At 32.5% G+C, this 19,229-nt stretch overlaps 5 protein-coding genes and 1 long non-coding RNA gene across 7 annotated transcripts; 3 read left to right on the top strand and 3 right to left on the bottom strand.

The window, feature by feature from the left end:
- Positions 1 to 5,559: 5,559 nt before the first annotated feature.
- Positions 5,560 to 8,316, bottom strand: LOC123312115 (metallophosphoesterase 1-like). 2 transcript variants are annotated; one of them, XM_044896344.1, is made up of 6 exons: positions 8,121 to 8,316; positions 7,700 to 8,052; positions 7,477 to 7,643; positions 7,332 to 7,423; positions 6,209 to 6,475; positions 5,560 to 5,959 (listed from the first exon to the last, which is right to left on the bottom strand). In XM_044896344.1, the coding sequence occupies exons 1-6, from the start codon at positions 8,217 to 8,219 to the stop codon at positions 5,807 to 5,809; spliced, it is 1,131 nt and encodes a 376-aa protein (XP_044752279.1). In that variant the 5' UTR covers positions 8,220 to 8,316; the 3' UTR covers positions 5,560 to 5,806. The 2 variants fall into 2 exon arrangements, with proteins under 2 accessions (XP_044752279.1, XP_044752280.1); XM_044896345.1 differs by having other exon boundaries at positions 8,113 to 8,255.
- A 2,063-nt stretch (positions 8,317 to 10,379) lies between these two features.
- LOC123311336 (ER membrane protein complex subunit 4) lies at positions 10,380 to 11,123 on the top strand. The gene is made up of 2 exons (XM_044895233.1): positions 10,380 to 10,559; positions 10,615 to 11,123. Exons 1-2 carry the CDS (start codon positions 10,510 to 10,512, stop codon positions 11,075 to 11,077), a joined length of 513 nt encoding a protein of 170 aa, XP_044751168.1. The 5' UTR covers positions 10,380 to 10,509; the 3' UTR covers positions 11,078 to 11,123.
- LOC123311337 lies at positions 11,085 to 11,529 on the bottom strand. The gene is made up of 3 exons (XR_006537434.1): positions 11,391 to 11,529; positions 11,283 to 11,336; positions 11,085 to 11,212 (listed from the first exon to the last, which is right to left on the bottom strand). It is a non-coding gene; the product is annotated as an uncharacterized LOC123311337 (long non-coding RNA).
- A 32-nt stretch (positions 11,530 to 11,561) lies between these two features.
- On the top strand, positions 11,562 to 14,779 carry LOC123311335 (traB domain-containing protein). Its single transcript, XM_044895232.1, has 6 exons — positions 11,562 to 11,727; positions 11,782 to 12,020; positions 12,117 to 12,368; positions 12,431 to 12,570; positions 12,855 to 13,024; positions 13,080 to 14,779. The coding sequence occupies exons 1-6, from the start codon at positions 11,703 to 11,705 to the stop codon at positions 13,385 to 13,387; spliced, it is 1,134 nt and encodes a 377-aa protein (XP_044751167.1). The 5' UTR covers positions 11,562 to 11,702; the 3' UTR covers positions 13,388 to 14,779.
- A 1,068-nt stretch (positions 14,780 to 15,847) lies between these two features.
- On the bottom strand, positions 15,848 to 17,244 carry LOC123311616 (formylglycine-generating enzyme). Its single transcript, XM_044895672.1, has 4 exons — positions 16,623 to 17,244; positions 16,327 to 16,498; positions 16,107 to 16,266; positions 15,848 to 16,046 (listed from the first exon to the last, which is right to left on the bottom strand). Exons 1-4 carry the CDS (start codon positions 17,113 to 17,115, stop codon positions 15,906 to 15,908), a joined length of 966 nt encoding a protein of 321 aa, XP_044751607.1. The 5' UTR covers positions 17,116 to 17,244; the 3' UTR covers positions 15,848 to 15,905.
- A 224-nt stretch (positions 17,245 to 17,468) lies between these two features.
- Positions 17,469 to 19,048, top strand: LOC123311615 (protein abrupt-like). The gene is made up of 3 exons (XM_044895671.1): positions 17,469 to 17,856; positions 17,914 to 18,424; positions 18,510 to 19,048. Exons 1-3 carry the CDS (start codon positions 17,674 to 17,676, stop codon positions 18,974 to 18,976), a joined length of 1,161 nt encoding a protein of 386 aa, XP_044751606.1. The 5' UTR covers positions 17,469 to 17,673; the 3' UTR covers positions 18,977 to 19,048.
- Positions 19,049 to 19,229: the final 181 nt, after the last annotated feature.

The following is a 19,229-nucleotide window of genomic DNA, read 5'->3' as shown; positions in this document are numbered from 1 at the left end:
GAAATTTCGTTACTGACGATATATTCTGAGATACATATTCGTTTAATTGCCAGGCCTCTCGATAAGAAATTTTTTCCGATCATTTGCATTTTTGGGAATCACAGGATGGTATATGCGGGAACACATGCAGATTCTCTTTACTTGTAAATGGAAGTTTTCTCTTCTGATGTAACAAATTTGGCCAAACATGGATTACTCCTATAGGAGTTGAAAAAATTTGTATCTTTATTTCATGAAATAATAGAGGTAAGCTCTTCTCAAGGAGTAGGTATAGCACAAGAATTATAATTTTATGGAAAATCAGGGGTACCCATAATAATTATTTCGGAGCATAAAAATAAATCATCTTAGACTATGATAATACATAGGTATTCGTTTTTCAACACATTCTCCTCTTCTGTACAGGGGTGAGTTCATTAAAGAATATTTGATTATCAACATCTCAGAACATAATTTCTTAACCGTGCTTGTGTCCTAACCTGAACAAATACGTCAATAAAATGTTATGTTCACAACATCCCGAGTCTTGAGATTTTTATCGGAAAAATTGAAATCTCAGCAGTAACGATTGGAGAAACGTTTAAACCGACCTTCTTGAAGCTCTGCTTTATGTAGCTCTGAGATTTGGATGAAATGAATTAACTCAGAAGTTTTCTAGTGGTAGAATTCTGTAAGAAATAGGTCAGATCAGAATGCCTCGCCATTGTTAGCCAACGCAAAAAGGCAAAAAATGCTTTGAACGTTCGAAGAGAAACTTGCAGGAGCAAGAAGGTAACCTCCTCGAAGCCATCCCAGATGCTGGAGGTTTGTCAGGTTTGTCTATGGGAGGCACGACATAGCTGCGAAAACAGCTTTGATAGATCTTGCAGCGAAACCCCCTTCAAAATCTAGAGTCTAGATGCTGTTTGTAATGATATTATGCAATGTTAAGTTCTTAAGTTTATACCTATACTCGTTCACACTCAAATGGAAACAATAAAATTATGTGTGTATCGAATTGATATTGCCGATACTTGATGAAAATCCATAATTGAACTAAAAGCAGAATTACATATATGATTTTCACTAAAAGCTGAGTAGTTTAACTCAAATTTACCTTCACCTACCTGAAGATGATATTGTGTTAGCGAAACACGTGTCGTGGTTTAACAACTCATGTTAGTGAAAATCATATAATTCTGCTTTTAATGAAAATAAAATTCTGTGTAGCAAATATTGTTCAATATTTTTTTATATCAACAATTGATTCTGTATCTTATATAAATGTGTTGATAAAAAAATAAGTTATTATTGTTTAACCTAGAGTCGTATCAGGGCCGCCGCCAGACATTTTGCCGCCCCCCAAAATGATATTTTGTCACCTTGCTGTGACTATATTGAGCTCAAGAACATCATTCTTTATGGAAAAACGTACAGCATGTTCAAAATGTAGATATTTAGAGATTAGTCTTTTTTATAAATTGATATGCCTTAGTAAATGTTGAATCTAAAAAAACGATAAGAAAAAAAATACAAAAGAGTGGGTTATATATCTACTAACTACGCCGACAACTGTATCATACAGTAGAATATATACAGTGAAACGTTTGAAAAATACAGATATGAATAGTACTGACATTTGAAATTCTAAACTCCACAGATAAGGAGATATTTGAAAATCTACAACTGTCTCAATTCGTATAAACACGATATACTATTGTAAAGGGTTGATAGGCACTCTTGCTTCTCAAATATTTTAAATCCCTCCCAGAAATCAATTGGCAAACAGAGAATAAAAAAATTATTTCTGAATTGTCCTGGAAGCCGTCCCAAAAACTATACAGTCCGTGACGTTTATCAAAGAGACCGACTGGCTAGAGAGCAATAACTCAAAAAAAAGGGACAGTGAGTTGCCGCTGCGGTGGAGATATTTACAGGCTGACTTTGACAGTTATTTTCATAAATACTACTCATTCTATTCGCCGCATTCTACTCATGTAGAATGCGGTATCTTTGATCGTTTTCCACCTGACGGTATTCCCCTTGTTTCTGGTAGAAATGCATTTTTATTCGATACTTTGAGAACATATGTGAATAATTGTTTGGCGACCAAGCGCAAAAAGCCGCCTTTTCGATTTCACTTTAATAATTAACAATGTTCATCTTTTCGATTTTGAAGAAAAAAATTTTTTTGTGTAAAAAAGTTGGTATCTTTTTATCAACTGATTTGTCGCCCCCAGAATGGGCCGCCCCGGCAGGGTGCCCGGTTTGTCGGTCCTGACGGCGGCCCTGAGTCGTATTGTAGATTTCTTCGTGACCAATTGGAGAATAAATATTTTTCATTCGATTAGGTACGTGGCAGAAATGCACATTTTTATGCATGGCCCTAATAGGAAGCTGTATCTGCGCAGGTTTTAGTATGTCTATTATTTAAAAAATGAAATTGCATGTCTTCAATGTGAGATAATTCACACTGTCACAAAGGTTGCGTTTCAAATTTTTTTCTTCTAGCTCCTTATAATTTGTTACCAAGGTATTTTTTGATTTCATTACGAATCATGATTCAATACTAAATATTTACTCTCGCTTATCAGGTTCATAAGAGGTTATCAGTAATAGAAATCAAAAAGATATCCAATAAAGGAACTATAACCGCAAATTTATTCTACTTAAAATGATCATTTTCATTAGATACCCTTGAACTTGATACAAGTGGAAAAATATTGTCAGATATTCAATCCAGACGTAGATCAGTTTATAAGTATATATACTTGATGTATATGTAGAAAACTATTGATCTGATGCAACGCCTTGTTTTGTCGATATCTTCTTTTTGAGGTCGATATCTTTTTTTGAGACATTAGTGGCTATATTAGCTATTCTATATCAGCACCTCGGAGGTGCTCTGGGGTTGTCCCAAAACTGAATATTCCGGTATAGGTGCATATTTTAAAGTTTTTTTGCCAAAATGAAACATTTTCAGAGTCGTGGAAAGCTAAAATTATAAACCTCTTTAAATTCCACTGGAATCTGACGCTTGTCTGTTTTTTATGATGAACTTACGTAAACCTATTACTTAACTATACTGAAAGTGCCATAAAGAATAAATAATTTTTTTTTTTTCAAATTAATCGAATGACATTTATGTTGTTCCGTTAGATCCGTGAAAGTATTGTTAGCAGAATGTTGGACAAAAGACAAAAGTATTATTTTCCCCTCAGGCAAGGTGTCCAAATCACGCTCTTGAACAAGCCATCCAGAACTGTGCTAGACGTCCAGTGCTGAAATCTGACTTTTAAAAGTACAATATAGGTCAAATTTCTGATATACAATAAGTAAGTACTTCAGAAGTCCAACTTTACAGTTGGAATCTCAGACTTCTTTCTGACTTATTGTATCTCATAATTTCAACTCGGAATTGTGACTCGTATTTCAGGCATTCCGACATATGAAAGTCAGAAATCTGACCTTTATCTAAGATGTCTAAAATCATCTTACCTTTATCTCACAATTCTGACTTGTAAGCCCGAGATTATTTATTTAACTTTGAAAAAAGTTTTTTGTGGCACTTCAATGCTTTCGTCTACATATTTGAACCAACGATTTCCTGTGTTTCCATTTCATCATGTCGAAAAGTTCTAACAAAAATTAAACCTTGCACGTGTTCATTCATCATTCTGATCGTAGAATAAATACAGATATATTCTCATTGTAGAATTCTCTCCTGTCCACGACCAAGACTACCAAGAGTCTACCTATATCAACTTTTGAATGTAAAAGAATACTCGCAAGATAATTGGATTAACACGGAATCGATATAATTATACTTCCGGTATACTTTGCTTACAGTTTATTAGATTTTTGCAGATTATCGTGAAGGATAGACATTCACTTCTTCTCGAATATCTGCGAGAAACTGAACACGTATATGGAGTGCAATGAACTGAAAATTATAGGTCATTATAAAATGTGTTCTATCCGATGTCTGAAAAATCTAAAATAATTTCGTGTTTTTCTCAATCAAAAAATTATCACAGTTTTGGATTCCCCATGCATCGAATTTTAATTCGACTTTGATCATATAATTTTACTGACATTCAGTAGTTATTGAAACTTATTCTCTCGGAAATGATTACAAAAATGGTCCAATGAATTCGCATTTTCTTTAGGGGGATGAAATTTTTAGTAACCTTTATTGAAGCATTTTAATGCAGTTTTCTTCAAAAACCCATATTTTTCATATAAACATGACCAAAGATTATAAGACTATAATCTTTGAACATGACTTTTCACCAGAAAACAAGTAAGTAATATTCTATCAATCTTATGCATAAATTAATGTAACCATTTTCGAGATATTCAGGAGATATGCTTTAATAGTTCTCTGTATAAGTTTGGGTGAGGTTTAAAAAAAATTACCTATATTAATGAACCTGAATAATGTTTCATCAAGTATTGGGCGTTTTTCTTAAATCATCATCTATGTCTACCCCATATAAGAAAAAAAATTTCGGCATCATCTGGCAGGTAAAGGATACGGCTCAACCCCTCCCAATGGCCTCTGAATAAAGTGAAAGAGTTTTGTTTAGGAGATAGCTGCCGTATCTTTTCGTTCAAAGGGAAACAGAAGAAGGGGTCATGCATACCTCTCGAAGCAGTGAAGCACCGAAATACGGTTCATCACTCCTCAAAACGGGAGATCTAAAATCCATATAGCCCAAGTTCAGTAATTCTAGCTCCTCATTTTGAGTCCACGATCATTGAACCTAAGCCTTGTTACTGAGGGGTATATAGTAGAAGATATGCCCACTTTTGCACCTGGCACTTCTTCATGCACAGTAGTTACAGACAGTTCATGTAAAGTTACTTTCCATAATGAGCCTTAGAGCCTTTTTAATTTAAGTGGAATTTTTGGTGTTTTAATTCATTTTAATTGTACTGAGCTTTCTTTAGAAAATAAAGAATCCATCTGCTGCCTGAGCACTGAATTCACCATTTTTAATCCATTAAATATTTGTGAATATCTTTCTGCAAAAATTCTATGAAAAAATACTAAAGGCAGGTGAATTTATAGGGAATGAAATACAACTATTACTTCAGAAACAGTTTATTTTGATATAGTATAGAGCTAAGTTTCTTATTTCATGATATAGAAAACTTACAAATTTACTTTTGTACGATGATGCTTGTCAGTTCGAAATAATAAAGCTATATACACATGGCTCTTGTTAATACTTTTTCATTTGAGACATAACTGAGATAGGTACTTTAAGAAATTTGTATGTTTCCAATAAAGGCTCTATCATTATTATTATTATTAAATGAGATTCTATTAGTTTCTTATCATACATATCTATGAACTATTAATTATCCATATTCTAAAAAAAAGTTCAAAAATTGAATAAGTTCGAAAGGTGTATCCCCAAAATATATCACATACACTAAGAAGCAAAAATATAATTCAGAAACGTTCTTTATGGAAAGGAAGGAAAAAACAAATCATTATATATTGGACAATTTCATCATAATTTATAATGAAATTGACCACAAAAATATCCTGAAAAAGAAAGATGTATTGGACTGAACAACTTCATATTGATAATTTTTTTGATATATGTTTAGCTCAATAATTAAACAATAAAATATCACATAAGAAAAATTGGAGATTCAGCAATTGAACTGAATATAATATTAGCTCACCATTCAACTGCTTATTGCTTTTTATAAGATTCTAATTAACGGAATTGGGGATAAAATCTTCATTTGGTACCAGGAGATTAATCATACCAAATATGAATAATTTCCTATATCCCGTTCTGATGTCACTTCATTTTAAATGTTTCCTTCTTCCTTTTATTAATAATGTATGAATTATCCATACACCAATTATATTGACACCAATTATATACAGTAAAATAACTGTTGTTTCCCTTGGTAATGAACATTTGGTAAATGAATAATTGTTTGGTGTGAAGATGCCCTAGAAATACATCAGTTCTTTTAATACACATAAATATTTTTAAGAGCCTCTTGTGACTATGCTAAATTCAATTCTGGAATTCAAAATGAACTGCCTGCACATGAGATTTGTGAGTACATATTCCAATTGAAATCGGTACTGAATTTAGCATAGTGGCAAAATCGGCTCTAAGTACAGAAAATTTTACACTCAATTTTTTTTGAACAGAGGATATTATCTTGAAAAACAAAACTGCTTATTTGATCTTACCAGTCCAATGGTAGGGTTGTTTTTATTTCTCCAACTGAAACTGGGTATAGTGATCTCTATACCATCCCCTAACATGAGTTTTTTTGTGCAACCATGATGAGTATGTCCAGAGAGAGACAAACGCGGTTTGATTTGGCTCAAAAGCTGGTAAGTCGCTTCCCTACTCAAACATTCTCTATTTTCCCTAAACTTTTCTTGTTTTATAGGCATGGGAGCAGAGTCAAAATCATTACATTCCATATCAGACTGCCTATAAAGTGGAAAATGCTGAAAAATCAAAAACAATCTGACACTGGACTCCAGAACATGTCTAATTTTTTTTCAAATAGAGTACTCTCTTTGAAAGCGCTTATAGTTAAGGTGTGGGAATTACCCCAACACTTGCTGATTTTGGGTTGATTTTTTTTTAAACGAATTTTCAGGAAAATATTTATGGCTCAAGTACAAATGTAGGACACTTATTTTCAAGAAAAAACAAAAGTGATGGTTTAACTTTTTTCTTCCTTTTCAATTATCTTGGAAATTAGAGGAACTTTCAACAGAAATTCAAATATGTAGTACAACTCTGTACTACATATACGGATTACGAAAATTATTCACGTCCGAACATAGGGATTGCCGTGAAAAAGAAGATGACTCTGAAATAGTTCATACTACGCCGGCTACGAATTCTCAGTCCCCTCTCTAGTGACTAAGAGTAGTATGTACTGATTCTGAGAGCAGTCCATATAAACATTCGATAATTTATCACCTGTAATAAAATTATACAGTCCTCTTCTTTCTCATGGCAATCCCTATGTTCAGACTGAATTTTCTTGATCTGTATATCACAATCTATTTCAGCTACTTAAACCCAAATTTTCGAAAACTACATTTTTTTTTTGATAATTTGAGAACCGTAAGTAATTAAGAAAAAATTTCAGCAGCACAAACTTAGTAAAATCTACTATAATTTTTTTTTTTTTAAATCTAAAAATGCCGAGCCAACTTCACACATATTTTTGTTCACCTATCTCAAAATGCTCTGAATTTACATCAACTGTACACAAATGATGAAAAAATCATTGCTCTTATTTGCGAAATAGTTAGAATCAAAATAAATATTGACATTATTTGCTTTTACCTGCATTAAAATGGGCTTACTATATACTGCAAGTCTTGAATTCTCATCACATTCACCAGAATTGGGAGGTGCTCTAGAACATTTCAATGTTCCTAAAAAGTATTGAATCAAAAATTATAAAGAAAAATTTCACAATAAGTCTAACTCTCTATATGGTTGAGCTGCATTTCAGCAGGCTTACATAAAAAACAACCATCTCCAGATAAAGCCATACTATTGACTAGAACAAAATGATTTCCTCTAACTGTAATTAGTTGTACTGCTGATGCATTGAAATCATTTACAAATTTACTAACTCGAGTTGGAGTTATCCTGCAAACTAAATTTGTAATATTCAACTTCTCATATGATTCAGACTAATCAATTACTCATAATGAAAACCAATGTCATGGTTTCCAGGAACCATATATAGTTTAATATGATCGGGAAGTGCAAACATCTTCTCAAACCTAAGAACATAATTTTCAAATTCTTTGGAAGTACAATAGAAGCCTTCATCTAGAATGTCTCCCAATATAAAGACTAATTCAGGTTTAAGCAAAGCAACAGCTGTTTGGAAAGCCCTTTGCATTTGCCATTCTCTACGCAGTTTATCAAACCAATGGCCATTTCTAGGTCCCAAAAGATGGGTGTCAGCGATGACCATAATTGTGACAGGCTCTTCACTGGTTTTGTCAATGTTACTATGCTCAAGTTTTGGATCAAGAAAAGGCCAAGAACACTGTAAAGTAGATTCAAGGTGCAAGAACATTAAGAAACCTTCAAATAAATTGTTACAGACCAATTCACCTGTGCAATGACGACATAATAAATGCAAAATTCACAATAAAAGAAGAGCAGAAATAGAGCTGCGAATATTTTAAATAAAATTTTTCGACGTAGATGCATGATAAAATATCATCATTAAAATTTGAATGAATCATCTGCATTAGCAAAAGAAAGTAAATATAAATAAACAACAATTATCAAGGTCATAGTAACACCAAAGAGGTTAATCACAGAACACTAATAAAAGGTTAATCTTTGGTAACACCATAGAGTAATATTTGGCATATTTTTCAATTAAATTATATATATGGGTCTAGGTCACAAAAACGCACAGATAATTTATTGATTATTATTAATTTATTTTATCCAGTTCACCATATAATATCCGTATTCACACTATTTCCTCAGATCAATATTGATCAGAGACTTAAAAGTGTCTGTCATCTGTGTCAAGCTTTGATCAAGAACAGAAACTTCACTATTTATTGACATTTATTTTATTAAAGGCAAAGATTATAGAGAAGGAAGATGGGAAACGAAGCGACTACACTTGCGTGAGCGCCGCCTGGTGGTTCCGTTGTGTATTAAAATACTAAGACTGGTTAAAATATTTATTCAAGGGCCATTTGGCATTTTATGGAGATATTTCAACATGGCCGTTTTGTTCGTAGATAGAGGTTTTGTTTACGTTTTGATTTTCGTACCGCTCGTTCAACTCGCTCTTTCTAGTCACCTTATTTCAATGTTATTTGTGTATATAGTGAAAACTTCAAAATCAAAGATTTTGCCCAAAATGTCGTATGGAAAATATTGTATGGTGAAGAACTGTTGAAACTGCCGTTTGGGATTCTCCGAATATAAGTTTTTTGAATTTACCAAAGAAAATGGAATCGTAAGTATTGAAACTGGTACCATGTGACTCGGATGTTGATTGATTTTTATTTTCAGTGTTCTGAAATGGATAGAATTTTCCGGGCGTCAAGACATTGACTTGAGTAAAAGCTACACTATGTGCAGTGAACATTCTACCAAAGATTATAGAGTTAGGTTCTATAATCTATAATCTTTGCATTTTACTTAATGTCAATTTGAATCTTTTCATCCACGCAAGTTGCTGTATGCAGGAAGCATCCCATGCACGAAAGGGTCACCAAAGGAACCACATGCGATGGAGGTCGAGCAGTTTGAAACTGATACATCGAATACTGATGGTAAGTCTTTCTAGATATCTGCAATGCATAACTGAATTCATTACTCCTTTATCATATATTGAATGCATATCTTTTTTATATGCAGGAAGCATTCTGTTCATGGAGGGGTCACATTAAATGGAAAGCAAGCAGATTGAAAGTGTTACGACAAATACTGATGGTAAGTCATCCTAGATATCTGTGACAAAAATAATTGAACGAATTATCATCTTATATATGAGAAAATTTATGCAATATATTGAATTAATTGTTTTATTATGAAAGTAGATTACAAGAACTTCCCCTTTTTCAGATATTCTTTCGAGTGTACCTGAAAGAAGTTCACACACTCTGTAGAGTACTTCCAAGTCTTTCCCCAGAAGTGATAGAAAGATCCGAACACTGAAATTAACAATCAACTCCTTGGAATGCAAAATATATGGTACCTATATCGATTAATTGTTCATTTAGATTTCTGATAAAGATTGTACAAATTCAACACATTCTATTGCCTCAAAAAAATTTATTGCATAGAAATAAGAACTTTGATATATAATATTCAATATGTACTTTTGTATCCTTTATTCAAAGCTGTATTATTTGTATACAGGTGTTTTCAAAAGTGAGAATTTCGACACAATTATTCTCACCAGTTGTACATGTCAAAAAAAACCTCACCTTTGAATATACCCTGTAAAATCTTCAATTCTGTCATATTTTTTTATAAATTTCGAATAAAAATATAGCGAATCTAACAGAGTATTTCATTATTATTAATTGATTCAAAACAATGTTTACATAAAAAAAACATCCTGATCACGAAACAAAGCCCTGCTACTGTTTTGTCGCTCAGGATGTTTTTTTCTGGTCTCGACTAAGTCGATATTCGAATCCAATACAAGGAATGAAATTCGAATTTCGCGCCCTTAAATTACAAAGCAGACAACTGTAATTTTACTGTTTGACATTACGATTTCAGCGCCATCTAATTTCTCAGTATGTGAAACACAGGCCCAAAGTGTAGTCGGTTTTTAGTACTAGATTAGTAGGGTCGTTTCCCATCTTCCTACTCTATAATCTTTGATTAAAGGTATTTTTCTGATATAAAATTGATATTGATAAGTTCTTTCAAGCGATTTCTGAAAGATAGATGCATTTTTGCTTCCTTTTCGATAGAAAACTTTGCGATTCTTCGGTTAGTTGAATCATATTTTGTAGAAATGTCGAAGGCCCTTAGTAAGAGGTCCAAATGGAGTTTGGATTGCACCAAGTGAGTTAATTCGGACTCGGTATGTGTAATTGAATATATTTATAATTGTTTTCAGAAATGTAGTTAAAACTACGGATAATTTACCAGCACCCCCTGCTTATAACCTTTCAAATATTCCATCTAGCAATGAAGTGACAAAGAAAGCAGATATAAGTCGATTAATCACTAAGAAATCTTGGGATATCGCACTAGCACCAATTAAGCAGGTTCCAATGAATTTGTTTATTATGTATATGGCAGGAAATTCAATATCTATATTTCCAATAATGATGGTGGGAATGTTGCTACTCCGACCTATACAAGCCATTTGGGCTACAAAAAGTACCTTCAAAGTAATTGAAACCAGTGCTGTTGGCCAAATGATCATTTATATCTTAGGAAATTTTGTTAACATTGGGTTAGCTTTGTATAAATGCCAAAGTATGGGTTTGTTACCAACTCATTCTAGTGACTGGTTAGCTTTTGTAGAACCTCCAATAAGACAGGAATATCTTGGTGGTGGATTTATATTGGAATAAGGTTTAGTTAATATATATCACATTTATTAAATTCAATGTTTAATTATCTACAAATTCATTTCAATCCTTCCTATGTTTATCTGCAAATTCCTTTATCTTAGTATATAAATTTTGTGGATCATCTACTTTTGGTACCTGAAACGCAAATATGTTATTCGAGAATATTTATTTATGTTCTATTAGAATAATTCTGTCCTCAACTTACATCGTAATTTTGAGCTAAGTATATTCCGGCGTAGAGGCCTATAACAAATGTGAACTGAAAACATTTCAATTAGTTTAGACTGATGTTTCTGTTATATTTATAACTTACAAAGCCTCTAAACATTGTTATAATTATTATTCACGTGAAAAATAATTTTCATTGAACTTGAGACGAGGTATTTTTTATTCGTTTCGTCTGCAGAACACAGAGTGGTTTCCTTTTTTAATCTGACAGAAGCCAAATATGACATAACCTCAATTGAATTTGACGTCATTTATATCACTTTTCATTTGCTGACTGAAGGCTAGACAACTTTTTATTGAAAATTCATACCTGATTTCTTGTTGTAAATATTTATAGCAAGTTAATAATCGCCCAAGTTATACCGTTGGATAAATGAAATAAATTACAGAAGAAAAAATGGACAAATCCTTATCTCATTTTGGTAAGTTCATATAAGTGAAAATTCATTGTCATTCAATATGTTTTTAATTTTAAGAATTGAACGATAATAATTCAAAAAACGGTTCCGAATCTGGATCTGAGAAAAGTGAATCCACCATAGACATGTTTGCTTTTGGTGATACTGATTCCTCTAATGGCAGTAAAGGTGACGAGGATTTCGATAACAATTTACCCGATACTGTTAACCTTATAGTAGACTCTGCAAAAAATACTAAAGTGTATATTGTGGGTACTGCCCATTTCAGTAAAGAATCGCAAGAGGATGTAGAAAAGGTGAACATTTATATTCATTAAAAAATAAAAAAATTTATGATGAAAGTCATACGATTATCAAAGCATGGTAAGCCTGGAAGTATTATTCTATTTTAGGTTATTCAACATGTTCAGCCAGATATTGTTATTCTGGAACTTTGTAGTTCTAGATTGAATATATTGAATTTAGATGAGGAAAGTATTTTAAAAGAAGCTCAAGAAATCAATGCTCGAAAGATTCTATCCACTATAAAATCAAATGGAGTTTACAATGGTATAATCTATCTTTTGTTACTGGATATGAGCGCACATATTACAAAAGAAATAGGAATGGCACCAGGTGGAGAATTTAGGGTGGCCTATAGGGAGGTAAATTAATTTAATTAATTAATTGTACAAAAAAAACTTATTCAGAAAATATTTGTTTATAGGTAGCAAAGCTTCCAAAATGCAAAATTCTTCTTGGGGATAGACCTATAAGTATAACTTTGAAAAGGGCTATAGCAGGACTTTCCTGGTTCCAGACTTTCAAGTTGATATGGCATCTTATAAACTCTAAAGATCCTGTCAGGTAAATTGAATTATTCATCATAAGTTTGTCAAATTGTGCCCTTTTGTCGAGTCTCTTTTCAGTTTATATATATATATATATATATATATAATATATATAAAGAAGTATTGCCGCATAATTTAACACTTCAGTGTATAAGTTCTCGGCAAATAAGGGAAGGATTCGTTAACCATTCTCTTTATATATATATATATATATAGATATACGCAAATGATATAAGTATTTAGTTATTTATAGTTGAGAAAAAAATTAAAGGTGTGTAAAAACTGAGATTTTTATTCAAGCAAGGAAGATATCGAGAAATGCAAGAATAGGGACATGTTAGAGCAAATTCTGGCAGAGTTTGCAGAACATTACCCAGAGTTCAAGGAGGTTTTTGTTGCTGAGCGTGATATTTTTCTCACATATTCCCTACAGAATGCAGTTGCCAATTTAAATGTTGCTCGTAAACCAGGTCAGTTTCTCATTTTGTTCTTTTGTTTCAACCATAAAACTATTCTTCATTTCAGATGCTAAAAATGAGCCAAATAAAATTGTGGCAGTTGTTGGAATAGGTCACATGCCAGGTATTCTTAAACTGTATCATATAGATCAGAGACCCTTCATTAAAGATATGTTAACTATTCCCCCTCCCTCCAGGGTATCCAAATTCATAAAATTAAGCTTCCGGGTCTCACTCTATGTAGTCGGTGGATATATAGTTTATCGTTATGTTCCAGTGCCTAAACTATTCAAAAATAATGTACATGTTGTAGTACAACAAATGTTGACTAGTCTCAACCCTAGCAAAATAAATTTCAATTACAACAGGTTCTGAATGTGATATTTTAAAACAAGAAGTGGAATAGGATATTGTTTGAATTCGAGATTTTCCTTATTGAATTATGATAACTTCCAGTACTCCGTGCCAACTACATTCATAGTTCAATGTTTGCATCAGGGAAAAAATTCTATGATTTCATAGACTTGTTGGTTTGGATTGCTGATACTTCGTTTTGTTCATTGTTTCCATATCAAAAGAGATTCCAAAAATTTTAATAGACCTAAAGATATTCTATTATGGATAAATATTTTCAGATATTTCTGGTACTTACAGCAGGCACATATTTATGGAAATCACTGTTTTGATAGTTCCACTTTCCATTCGCTTTATATCCTCATGTTCGATGAACTTGCTCTTTTGGGGTTCGAATTTTTAATGGCTTCCAAATTATGTATATGTTTATATATAGATATATATATAAAGAAAAAAACGAAAAGTATAGTCTGGCATGTCATTTTTTTCTGCCTAATTCATGTATTTTTTTATTTGAATTCAATAAACTTTCCCAGAATATCGAAATGTCCAATGAACAGCTGCCCAATAATAAATCATGATATAAGAAATGAACCAATAAAAGTACAAGTGCATAAACAATCCATAACATAACTATGAAATCAATAAAGAAATCTTAGGTAGTATAGAAATGATTCATGAGATATAAACTATTGAGGTGAAATGGTAGCTGCAGTGCATTGCCAACGAAATAGATCAGAGACAATAAGCTCGATTCAACTGAAAAATATCATGGCCAAGAAAAAAAATATTAAAATATTTGCTCAAAATATTTGAATTCATCTCATTCTGTTCCACTTTACAAAAAGTTGTTTTTTGTTTATTCTGTTATAGTAATGACACAAGTATAAAATGGGTTTGGTTATTTTTATGTACTAGATGTTTTATTTTACTCATATTGTGCTTATTAGAGATGACTGAGAAAATATATCTGAAATCAAATATTTTTTCTCTGGTTATTATAACATATAGAAAGAGTTTATAAAAAAATATATTTTCTTCTGTTTAAGTATATTCTCCTCTGTTAGATATAAAAGATTAATATTTGTATAAATATAAAGATTAGATAGATAGAGTATATGTTGAAAAAAAATATCTGGTTGAACTTTTTGATAAACTCTTTCTGCATGATGGAAAAAAGCCAAATATCTGTTTTTCTCTAAAGTCTAAACTGTTTCTGTTGTATTCAAATTTTGTATACGGTTTGACATGAAAAATTTTATTCATAGACAGTGGGTTATGTTCTTAGAGATATAAATGTAAGTTGAAAACTTTCAGTTGACGTATTTTATCGCCTGTTGTATAAAATTTTGAATAAATGCACAAGTTTATATTTTTTACATTCCATTGATAATAAATGATGATTGTTTCTCATTCAATTTTTTTTTCAAGATTAATTTTTTTGCTGATCGTAACCATTGAGAAGGAATATATTAAATCAGTTTCATTGCAACTTGTTTCGTTACCTTTAACCAGAGACGTTGCCTTTAACTAAGGTCTTGTGTGAGAAAAAATCAAGTATAAAAATTTAATATCCTCTCGCCATGATGACATGTAGATATAGACGAAGAGCTGGCGGCTAAAATCGGCAAGAGTTTTGTAATGGCTCTTAACTAAATATGATTTAATTTTGAAGGAGTACAAGAGTCGGCAGTAGTCAGCACCCACTAGCAAGGTCAGGTAGTGGAACATCTGGCAGCGACACGCTATGATGTATGTAAAGTTACAATATTCCCACTTTGGGCAATTGCTGGCTACCTCTATTTCTGTAATCTGTTGCCTGACTATTTTATTCCCAAATAATATAATCGACACATTTCTGCCAAAATATAGGCTCATGATGTTTTGGCGAAAATGTATCTATATAGGATGATTAAGCAGTAAATGCACTTTCAGCCATCACAAAACATTTGCACCGACATCGTTATGATTGCAACATATGGTGGGGGTGCTGACCCGCCGCGTTCGATAAAAATGCGGTCTGTAATTTTATGTACCTACATCAAAGTGTGTGAAGAGCACGTTTTGAGGGCATCAAGCTGTGCTTTTGAATGTAGATAAATGTAAACTGAGGACTCAGGAAGACTTCTGGATTTTGAGGTCATTTTATTCACCTCTGGTAGATCCTTAGATTTATCAAAATCGTCATACATATTGGCAACATTTTGATAAACAGTGGGGATTTCTTTACCAAATATATATTTTTATTGTCACAGTTATCGATGGGAACTATAGATAATAATATTTAATATTATACTCAAAATTACTGCAGCTTGAATTACACTCAAGTTACGAGTTTGTGGGATTCGAAATAGTAAAATTGAGGAGAATATAACTTAGAAACTTTGAAATTAATAAACTCATAGTCAAACCATTGAACTCCAGGATGGTTTCAATGAGTCAAACATACTTGTTTTCAGGTGCCAAAAAAAAAATTAATGCTTCAGTATAAGTGATAATATATTACATAATCTGTTGGAAAAAGTACATTAGTTCACTATCATTTTGCATCAGCTGCACATCGAAAACCCAAATTACTTGAAGAACTATCTTTTGTATTGAAGGATCTAGCAGCACATCTGTACCTCCAACAATACGACTCATGGCATAAGAAAGATCCCCCTTTTTTCACTTTAGATTCCTAAAATATGTGCAAATGTATTATCTTGTGGTTGTTCTCTTGTTCTCCTATAGTACTCACAGCATCATCAGTCCAATTATCCGCAGTCCACTCCCAGACATTACCAGCCATATTGTATAGGCCAAATTTATTAGGTGGAAAATGATTTACGGGTGCAGTTCCGAGAAAACCATCATCAGCTGTGTTGATTTTAGGGAACTCACCTTGCCAAATATTCATCCTTTAAAATATAAAAGCTCTACCCTGATAAATTAGTGGACATCAAATCACTTACACTCACCAGTGTTCATCTCTTGGATTTAATTTATTTCCCCAAGGATATAACTTTTGTTTCAATCCACCCCTACATGCCATTTCCCATTCAGCTTCTGTGGGCAATCTTTTATTCTTGTACTTGCAATATTGCACAGCATCATTCCATGAAACATGCACAACTGGATGTTTCAGTTTTTCTGAAATATTTTACGTTTATGAATTTTGAAAGTTTTAAAATGCAATGAACATTATATTTAGAAGTGTGCAGATGACTTAAATAAATTTTCCAAGAAAAAACTATGAAGCCCTCTAAAAACTCACCCTCTATGGACGAGTTTGGTCCTTGAGGTTTACTCCAGGTCACTTCTTTCATTTTTATCCACCAAGGAGCATGAACCGCCCGGAAAGGCTCAAGTTTACTTCTTTCCTCATCAGATAAAAACATTTCAAATATAAAACTATCTCCAAATTTTTCTGCTTCGGTAATGTAACCAGTGTCAATAACAAAATCTAAAAAATTTTTGTTGGACACTTCATATATGTCTAAGTAAAAAGGAGCTACAGTTCTATTGCGAGCAGGTCCTTCAAAATCTGCAGGGAATACAGGTTTATTGGTTCCCATTTCAAATATACCACCCTGAATTAATACCATCTCTTCCATGGTGAAGGAGTTATAGGCTTGCTTTGAGTATTTTTTATCACCAGTTTCTGAAGTACATTTGGTATTTAAAGTACTTTCCCTACTGGAAGTACAACCACAGTCCATTAAAACACCTGATATTAGGTTGAATATTAAGTATATTGGTAAGTACATTGTATTAAAAAAAGAGTCTGTATGATATCTCAATCATGAAATCAACATATTTAATATATCTTCAAGTTAACTTATTCATTGTTTATATTTACTTTTTTTTAGTTTGACACTTGTGTCCAACGTAATTTTTTAGGTTATACCACTGAATTCCTTCTCAATTCTGTGAAAAATAGCACAATGAAATTTCGAGTGTCGTTTTTGATCTTAACGGTAAGCAGAATATCTGGAAAAACTCAATAACCCAGGCAAATATAAATTCGATTTCTTTAAATTTCTTCTTATGTATGATAAAAATATGAATTTTAGGTCATGAACCGGAAGTAAATTGAGGTCTATTGTATGTAATCTGTGGTCCTTGCAAATATTGCGAACTTCTTCCGATGACGGCTGTTGAAGGCCACAGTACTTCCATCTGATTTTTTATTTTTGTTTTTAGTTCTACGATTAAATTGGAAATTTCATTATTTTCCTTCATCTCAATTATGTTTCCCAGATGTTCTTTATTTGGATTTGTAACGTATAACAACAATTGAAGTAGTGACCTATATCTTTATCAAAATGTCTGCCAAGCACTTTTGCTTGAAATGGAATAGTTATCATTCAAATATAGTGAGTGCCTTCGAGAGCTTACAACATTCAGAGGAACTGGTTGATGTTACTTTAACTTGCGAGGGTATAAATTTAAAAGCTCATAAATTCATATTGTCAGCATGTAGCCCTTACTTCCGAACAGTTTTCAAGGTATGATTTTGAGATTTTTTTGAGTTAGGTACAAATAGCTTGATATCCTTGTTTCAGGAGAACCCTTGTCCTCATCCTATAGTAATATTAAAAGATGTAGTTTATACAGATTTGATAGCTGTTATAAATTTTATGTACCATGGAGAGGTAATGGTATCTGAAGAGCAATTACCTTCATTTTTGAGTACTGCCAAATTGCTTCAAGTATCTGGCTTAAATTCCTCCGATAATACCAAGAAGATAACAAACCTCAAAAGATCAAAATTAGTTCCTTTAGAAAATCCTTCTAAAAAAATAAGGACTAAGAGCTTAAAAGAAAACTCCACAACTAATAAATCAAATGATACTATGACAAGAGAAAATGTAACCCACGTAAATATAAATTCTCCTAAACACTCTGATAATCCAGAAATTGAAGTTAAAACTGAGAAGCCTGATGAGGAAGTATGCGCAGATGTTAATGAGAACATTTCCAATCAGAATATGGAGAAAACTTCTATTTTAGAAGCAGCTTTAGATTCTAAAAGGAGTATTTTAGAGAGATCCTTGACTGCTCATCACAGTCCAGGTAAGGATAACTTTGATCATACCTAATATTATATTTAAAATATTTGATTGGAAACAACAATTATATTGAGATGTATATTTTTCAGGAAAATCTCCATCGTCAGTCCCCTACACTTTAGAACCTGTAGTGACTATAGAAATGCCAAAAAATGCTGTTATTATAAGGAAACACCCAGAAGGTGAGTTAGAAAAAATTCTTATGAAGTCCCCATCCTCTGACTCTAGTAGCAGTGTATCTTATGACCGTCCAAGTGAAATACTGCAGCAGTCACTGCAAGTCGAGGGAGAAACCTATGAATTTGAGGGAAGTCACAGTTTAGACCCAAACATACAAATAAAGTCTGTTGATATTCAGCCACATCATAGTTCCCAATGTGGTACATGTCCTCATTGTGGTCAAATATATTCAAATCAGTCTGCCCTCAAATATCATGTTAGATTAGTTCACTCAGACCTTACAAATATGTACTGCTGCCATCTTTGTCCAGAGGCTTTTGATTTTCGGGAAGGTTACAAAAAGCATATGTCTGAAGCTCATAGTATTAGAAATTAACTGAAAGATTTAAAAGATGTTTATCATATTTTTGTAATTTTATACATGTTGAATATTAAATGGTTTATAGTTTTTGTTTTGTATGTGTGGGTTTCAGTCCTTGCCGTAAGTTCCTTGTCCTTTCATACACCAAAAGTTACCAATTTTTCACTTACCTAGGTTTCCCTACATTTTAGAACCATTCAGATAAATTACCCAATCATATTCATTCGTATTCATATTTCTGATTAGTAGACTCCGAAAGGTTAGGTTC

The sequence above is a fragment of the Coccinella septempunctata genome, chromosome 4, assembly GCF_907165205.1.
Source record: "Coccinella septempunctata chromosome 4, icCocSept1.1, whole genome shotgun sequence".
Classification (NCBI taxonomy): Eukaryota; Metazoa; Arthropoda; class Insecta; order Coleoptera; family Coccinellidae; genus Coccinella; species Coccinella septempunctata.
The sequence above is the reverse complement of the archived record's forward strand: the minus strand, read 5'-3'. Positions and strand labels throughout refer to the sequence as shown.

What these genes read in the sequence shown, in the direction of transcription:
- LOC123312115 (XM_044896344.1), bottom strand. Translation starts at nt 8,219, where the DNA reads ATGCATCTACGTCGAAAAATTTTATTTAAAATATTCGCAGCTCTATTT. An exon ending in GCAGCTCAACCATATAGAGA is followed by an intron (nt 7,424 to 7,476) that starts GTTAGACTTATT and finishes AATACTTTTTAG; the next exon opens with GAACATTGAAATGTTCTAGA. An exon ending in GTAAGCCCATTTTAATGCAG is followed by an intron (nt 6,476 to 7,331) that starts GTAAAAGCAAAT and finishes TTGATTTTTCAG; the next exon opens with CATTTTCCACTTTATAGGCA.
- LOC123311336 (XM_044895233.1), top strand. Translation starts at nt 10,510, where the DNA reads ATGTCGAAGGCCCTTAGTAAGAGGTCCAAATGGAGTTTGGATTGCACC. An exon ending in TGGAGTTTGGATTGCACCAA is followed by an intron (nt 10,560 to 10,614) that starts GTGAGTTAATTC and finishes AATTGTTTTCAG; the next exon opens with AAATGTAGTTAAAACTACGG.
- LOC123311335 (XM_044895232.1), top strand. Translation starts at nt 11,703, where the DNA reads ATGGACAAATCCTTATCTCATTTTG. An exon ending in CAAATCCTTATCTCATTTTG is followed by an intron (nt 11,728 to 11,781) that starts GTAAGTTCATAT and finishes TTTAATTTTAAG; the next exon opens with AATTGAACGATAATAATTCA. An exon ending in CGCAAGAGGATGTAGAAAAG is followed by an intron (nt 12,021 to 12,116) that starts GTGAACATTTAT and finishes ATTCTATTTTAG; the next exon opens with GTTATTCAACATGTTCAGCC.
- LOC123311616 (XM_044895672.1), bottom strand. Translation starts at nt 17,115, where the DNA reads ATGTACTTACCAATATACTTAATATTCAACCTAATATCAGGTGTTTTA. An exon ending in AATCCAAGAGATGAACACTG is followed by an intron (nt 16,267 to 16,326) that starts GTGAGTGTAAGT and finishes TATATTTTAAAG; the next exon opens with GATGAATATTTGGCAAGGTG. An exon ending in ATAATTGGACTGATGATGCT is followed by an intron (nt 16,047 to 16,106) that starts GTGAGTACTATA and finishes CACATATTTTAG; the next exon opens with GAATCTAAAGTGAAAAAAGG.
- LOC123311615 (XM_044895671.1), top strand. Translation starts at nt 17,674, where the DNA reads ATGTCTGCCAAGCACTTTTGCTTGAAATGGAATAGTTATCATTCAAAT. An exon ending in ACTTCCGAACAGTTTTCAAG is followed by an intron (nt 17,857 to 17,913) that starts GTATGATTTTGA and finishes TCCTTGTTTCAG; the next exon opens with GAGAACCCTTGTCCTCATCC. An exon ending in GACTGCTCATCACAGTCCAG is followed by an intron (nt 18,425 to 18,509) that starts GTAAGGATAACT and finishes TATATTTTTCAG; the next exon opens with GAAAATCTCCATCGTCAGTC.